The sequence below is a fragment of the Stegastes partitus genome, unplaced genomic scaffold (genome assembly GCF_000690725.1).
Source record: "Stegastes partitus isolate 25-593 unplaced genomic scaffold, Stegastes_partitus-1.0.2 Scaffold483, whole genome shotgun sequence".
Classification (NCBI taxonomy): Eukaryota; Metazoa; Chordata; class Actinopteri; family Pomacentridae; genus Stegastes; species Stegastes partitus.
This window is the reverse complement of record NW_007578214.1, coordinates 388,174-395,032: the sequence shown is the minus strand read 5'-3', so window position 1 is coordinate 395,032 and position 6,859 is coordinate 388,174. Positions and strand designations below refer to the sequence as shown.

The 6,859-nt window shown below is 48.6% G+C and overlaps 1 protein-coding gene across 1 annotated transcript in view; it reads right to left on the bottom strand.

Annotated features, from left to right (window-relative positions):
* akap6 (A kinase (PRKA) anchor protein 6) overlaps nucleotides 1–6,859 on the bottom strand; it is a 159,301-nt gene that overhangs the window by 42,319 nt on the left and 110,123 nt on the right. Inside the window, exon 15 of the mRNA XM_008287037.1 lies at nucleotides 3–110. Coding sequence (XP_008285259.1) covers nucleotides 3–110 — 108 coding nt within the window. The remainder of the gene's footprint in view (nucleotides 1–2; nucleotides 111–6,859) is intronic.

Sequence of the window (6,859 nt, the reverse complement as noted above, 5' to 3'; positions counted from 1 at the left end):
CAGTGGAAGGAACTGGGCAGCTGGGTGGTGGAGCTCCTCTTCAGGGACTCTGCTCGGCCCAGCAGGCTGCTCTTCCTCCCCTCCATCATCATCAGCTCTGTGTGACTGCTCTGTGTGGACAGAAGAAACTCGTATCACACCTTGTTCTGGTTCTGTTACTGAACCCACATCACACTTTACTGTTCCTGCCTGTGTGGATGCTGCTGGACCTCTGAAGGTCAGCTCTTGGACCACCTTGTGGGCGGGGCTAAGTGATCGATGTGGTTTCAGTGTTTTCTTTGAACAGTGACGGTTTGTTTTGGTGGAACATTGTCAGCAGACCCGAGAACCGTCCTTAAAATGGAAAATCCACTGAAAGACACGAGCAGGACTGAAGACAGTCGACTACCAGGTGTGTCTGCATGAAGACACACACCTGTACAGAGATGAAGACATGAAGGACCAAATCACTGCTTCATGCTTTTATATCTGAATATTCACAGCTGACATGAAGCTGTTGGTTTTCTTTCCATTTCCAGCTCTGGAAGCTGAAACATATTGAACATTTGATGGCTCTGGTTCTGTAGCCTGGTTACAGTCAGACAGACTGGTACTGGTTCTACACTGATCTGCGCTCAGTTAGAAAACCTTGACCCAGAACCAACCAGTAATTTATCTTCTTCTAAACCAGCTGCCGTACGTGTTTCTACAGATTGATAATTTGACAGTATGAGCCTCCGACGCTGCAGAATGATCTCATAAAAGCTCCACGCAGACAGAAGCTTCACACGATCCGACGCTGGAAAGACGGATTTTCAGTGGTGTCTTTGAAGCAGCAGCAGATCTTTGTGCTGTTATTGTTTGCAGCTCAACTCCTGATGAGGCGTTTGAGGAGTCGCAGGAGTTTTCTCACTCGCTGCTTTGACCACTTTAAAGGTAAAACTCCGTCGCAGCTCTGCAGCGCCGCAGTCGCAGGAATCAAACGCCGCAGCGGCACTTGACGGCAGACTGCAGAGCGCTTTATGGAGGGATTCTAAAGAAACGCTCCATTTTGTAGCAGCAAGCGCTGCTGAGCCGGGCCTCCTCCTGGTGCGTTTGAGCGCTGCGGTCGGGGAGCTGCAGGTTTCTATTCTGGAACCTAAAAGTCACTTTTAAAGCAGCTGTAGGAACATTTCACTTTAAAATCACGCCTTCGCTGCAGCTGCTGCCTGGAAAGATCAGAGATGGCTTTTAAAGCTGATCGGATGGAGTGTCAGGTTCTGTTGGTTCTGTCCCAATCTGACGACGAGTCCAGAAGGGAGTCCGATTATCAGAACCTTCACTTCTGGTCTTCACACCATCTGGTATTATGGTTTTATATTTATACGAACCTTTAAATGAAGGAAATGTGAACCTGTTTTCACTGTGACCTGCTGAGTTTAGCTCCATGTTTGAGTCTCAGCGACGACATGCAGACGTTTGCTCTGCATGTTTAAACTCTGTGATTCTAAAATTATACGGGTCTGGGTGTCCGGACAGCTCAGCAGGTTGGTGTCCGGCCCGTTCACTGCAGGTCCTTCCTCCACACTTCTCCCCATGTTTCCATCTCTGTCTCCACTTTCCACTGAAGTAAAGGCTGAACAACGGGTCCAGCATCACTGGTCTGCTGTTCACTGAGTTTATAGAGAAAATAAACATTAAAAGTCGTGAACATCGACTGTTTTTCCATTAATGTGAGCAGAAGTTCAGGCTTCTTCCTGCTGTTCCTTCACTCATCCTGCTTATTGGATCTCCCTCTACCGTTCTGTAGATCATCTCCTCAGTCTGCCTGAATCCCTGTTTCATTCTGACCTTTGTTTTCATTCCTTTTCTTCCTCCTTTCACACCTTCATCCCTCCGTTTCTGATTCAGCTCTCCTCTCCCTCTGATCCCCTGGTATTTCTGCCGTTTATTATGTTCTCACCTTCATTCTTCAGTCGCTCTTTTGTCCTTCACTCCCTCCGTCTTTATGTCTGTTACTGTAACACTCCCTCCTCTTGTATTTACTTAATTCATCCATCTTTCTCTCCATCACTTTCCATCCATCTCCTCTTTCTTCCCTCCTTTCACTTGTTAGCGTAACTCTCCTTCGCTGCCTCCATCTTTTTAGCTTAATTTCCCTCCTCCTCCTCCTCTCTTTTCTCTTTCTCCTCTTTTCATTTTCTGCATCGATAGCTACTTGATTCTACTTTTCCCTTGTCGTTTATCATTACCGCTCGGCCCCATTTGAATATTTAAATGTCTCTTCTCCGACTCTGTGTGTGCGTGTGCCCGTCTAATGCATGTGTGTGTGTTTTTGCTGCGCTGTCATCAGAGAGGCGGCGGCCATTTTTCAACGTCGACGATTCTGATGGAGATGCTATCGCTCGGCGCTTCATGGCCATCCATCCCCTTCACTTAGCTAATAGCCGCGGCGCGAGAACGAGGGATCGACAGCAAAAAAATAGACGAGTGGAAGGTAAATATGTCGGCGTCGCACTCTTCTAACAGTCAGGAAATTATACGATTTATTCGCTGATGGCAAATATTGATTTAAAAAGGGGACAGGGAGGCGGCGGGGGAGGAGGGGGAGGCTGTTTTGTTGTTGTTGTTGTTTGTGTGAAGGATGCAACTGATCCAAAGTCAAAGAAAAGAGAAGAGGGGGGAGAAGGGAAGATAGACATGTCGATTAAAATGCATGAGATCCGAACTTTGTGATAAGTGCTGAGGAAGGATGTTGGAGGCTGGGAGGGGGAGGACGAGGGTGAGGAGGGGAGGAGGGGGATGCATGGATGGATAGTTGTGATGTATTCATGCCTCCAGTCAATCTCCATGCAAGGATGGACCGAGATACCGAGGCCCGAGGACGGAGACACAAAGAGCAGACACAAAGGGAGGTTGTGTACGAGGAAGGAAAGCAGGAAGATACAAGAACAGGATGAAGAACAAGAGACGCTGACATCACGCCGACATCACACTGACATCACCCTGACATCACCCTGTCATCACGCCGACATCACACCGACGTAAAGCTGACATCACGCGGATCACGCGGACATCATACGGACATCACACCGCTATTGCGCCGACATAGTAACGACATAGCGCTGATATCACACCGACATCACGTCGACATCATGCCGACGTCAGGCTGACATTACGCCGACATCAGGCTGACATCACGCGGACATCACACCGACGTCAGGCCGACATCACGCTGACATCACACGGACATGACGCTGACATCAGGCCGACATCGCGTCGATATCAGGCTGACATCACGCCGACATCACGTCCAGATCACGTCCAGACTAACTCACTTCAGCACCAGTCGGAGGTTAGCCAGCGGTGGAGGTGGAGCAGGTTCAGCGGTCTGGATTCTGCTCCATCAGAGACACTGGAGCTCATCTTTGTGCTGCACCTGAACTGCTGCCGTCCTTCACTACAAACACATCAGCAGCACTTGTCTCAGTTGGCCCGTTCTGACGGGTAGCGCCGTCTGCTGGTGCTCAGGACTCTGGTCCGTCTTTATGTTTGGGCGCCGCTGGAGGCTGCTGCTTGCAGCTACATTCTGTAGAAAGTGACGTCACATCAAAGTGCAGTTCTTGTGACAGCTTCAGCGTTGACAGTTTTGGAGCGTTAGCATCACCCCGGGTCATCCCTGTCGACCCACTCTGTTGGGTAGAGGGATTGGACTGAACCAATCACAATCCTGGGGGGCGGGGCTAAGAACAGGATCACGTGACCGCGTCTCTGTAAAACACTCTCTGACGACAACCTGATGAAGATCCCGAAGCGACTGATTCTCAACAACAGAGAGTTCGTTAAAGGATCGACGGCTGCAGCTCGTTATGAAACTGACATCACCGGACAAATTAATCAGAACTTCATGCAAAAGAAAAACGAGCACAGGGAGGAATCAGGAGGCTGGTGATCTTCACCAGGTCAGAATAAATGTGCTCTGCTGAGGAGGAGACTGATGTTCACCTCCAACATTAGAGTCGACCTTTCCAGGAAATCAGAAAATGCAGCTAAAGTGTAGAAATGATCGTGTACATGGTGAAACATCTTCAGGAAGGTTTTCAGGTTCATCTTCTCTGATGCTGAACTGGAGACCAGACAGATTCCAGAGCTTCATGTGGACACACACTGAACAGAGGCTCAGTTCTGCCCTGTGCTGAAGCTTTGTTTAACCAGGAGCTAATCCGTCCACCTCGGCTGCTCCTGCCTCCACAGCCTCCTCCCTCCATGGCTCTCAGGGTTCGCAGCAGAAATAAAAAAGCCTCTCTGACCTCTGACTTCTGGCCTCGTCTCTGCTGGCTGCTTTAAAATGTGCTGAAAACTTTTATTGTGCTGCTGAAGCCATTAAAAGTTGTTCTGGCACGAAGCCCAGCGCCGGTGCAGAAAACATAAAACATCATTTGTTACTAATTGAAACTAATTTCTTGTTGCTTGGGTCCCATATGTTAGACATCCAGCCACAAACGCTGTTTACTCACATTTCAGGCCTCAGTCTGAAATCTAGATGAACGTATGAAGTAAACGTGACGCGGACGCAGAACGCATCGCCGGACACGTGAACCTCCGTCTGCTCGCTAACGGGAACGAAGTGTGTCACACCTGAGGACTGAAAACATGCAACAACTGACAGAACTAAACACCAACAGCACCGTCTGAAGGGTTCTGGGAACTAGCAGAACCAAAGCCTCCACCGGGGCAGCAGGTCGGCCCATAGTTTCAACCCGTGATTCAGTCAGAACCAGAAGATTTCCTCCACAGAGTCTGGTGTTTTAACCAAGAAGTTCTGTCTGTTGACCGTCTCTTTAACAACCATCAAGTCTGTGCTGACTGGTTACTGGGTTCTGGAGAGGATAAATAAAAATCTGGTGTGAGGATTCACAGCTAAACAGATTACAGCCAGACAGCTTCAGTGATCTAATCTAATCTTTAAGACGTCGACCTGTGATGACAAACCGTCTGCGTTTGGTCCTGAACCAGGATGTTTGTGGTTCTGACCTGATGCATAATTCTGTGTTGAATGTAGGCTGTTGGTGGAAGAACCGAGGACGGACCTGCTCAGACCAGCAGCTATGATCGGTTCTAAGATGAAGCTTCAGTGGAACAAAACGTGAGTACAACGGCCGGGATTCTGCCGGTGGAGCTTCATTCCTCATCAGCACAGAGTCACTGCAGGAGGAGAACCAAGCTTCAGGTTCCTTCTGTTGCTGGACCAGGCTGATCCGGACCTTTCTGTTAGAGACCAGTCCATCCTACAACAGGAAGACACCAGGATGCTCCACCTCTGACCAGCTACAGCAGAAGGTTCATCACAGAGTCTCAGACGACGACCGGATGCTCAACATGACGCTGAAACCCAACTGGAGGAGATCTCTGAAGAAGCAGCTGCAGGATGTGCTTGTGGTGTAGAACATCTCAGGTTTCATCATTTAGATATAAAACCCACTGCCTTATAATCTATGGCTAGAAAACAAGCGTCACCTTAAAATATGCAGCAGAAGTTAAACCTACACGATCATCAGAGCCAACCTGGAGACAAAGAGACGCATTTATACACGATGAAGGAGGAAACAGAAAAAGGCTGAGTTTCCCCCAAACACACCGAACTGGAGGGTAAACGCTTCAGAAAACAGATGAGAGGAACGAGGGGAGGAGGGGGAGAAAATCAACAAGCAATCATAAGTTTAATTTGGTCTCCATATTAATGAGCTCAGAGCTGAAATGTCAGCAAAAATGCAGTCATACATGAAAAACATTTAATGCATTTTGAACATTGGTTTTTCCTCCTTCGCTCTTCTCACAGATTCATCTTATCCTCCAAATGAGCAAGTTTGTCGGAGGCTGCGTAACGGAACGATTCCAGCGTCGCGCTAACTAAAGTTCGGAGGAAGTGATAAGGACGCGTCTCCTTCCTCCTCCTCCTCCTGAAATCCTCAGGTTTCTTCGGCTCTCCTTCTTCACCTCAAACACCTTCATGCAGACCAATTCAGATGTTCTGCTGCATCAGAGCTGGTTCCTCTCTGGATCAGGAGACACCCGCTGATTGTGCTCGTAGGATGTCTGAAGGCTCCCTGAGGAGGTTCTTCTTCCTTCAGTCCTACAGCTGCCCTCACAGTACTACCAGAGTTCTGCTGCCTCCTGCAGTGGTACAGCACCGCGGATACTTCATTAGTTACTGCATCCTAAATGTTGCCTTTGCAGCCTTTAGTGTGGAACCCTGTTTCTGCTCTCAGAAGATGTGGTGTAGCTGCTGCACAGGATCGTGGGTCAAACAGCACTGAATCATTTCTGAGCGACTGGTGAATACTGCAGGATGAACACTGCTGCTGGTTTCACAATGTTCCTCTGACCTGAAGGTGGCAGTAGCGAGCCCAGATATACAACAAAGCACCAGCAGATGCAGAGAAGAACACAGCTCATACAGGCGCCAGATGATTCAGTCAGTCGGACCAAAGTCTGACTGACTGGACCCACTTTGGTGTGTTTAAGTCAAGCTGAGGGTTCGGGTTAATTCCTGCATCAGGTGATGATCTCTCAGCCTCGTATCTCAGCAACGTCCTGCAAAGTTTCCATAAAGACATCCCAAAACACACCGTTGTCTGATGCTCCTCCTCTGTAGATACGGTTTGTTGAAGGTTCAGGAGAGTTTGTGTTTTCTGGGTGTAACAGAGACGTTTCATTGGCTCATCCAACCACCCCGTCCTCCCCTCACTCTGTTCCACTCATCATCCACCAGAGATGTTCTCACAAAGAAAAGATCAAATCCAACATTAACAACGTTGATTAGGAGAATCCTGCTACACACTGGGCTGTCTCTGTGTGTGACGTAAACCAAGGATCAGCCTGAAGTCTGACACCGATCAAT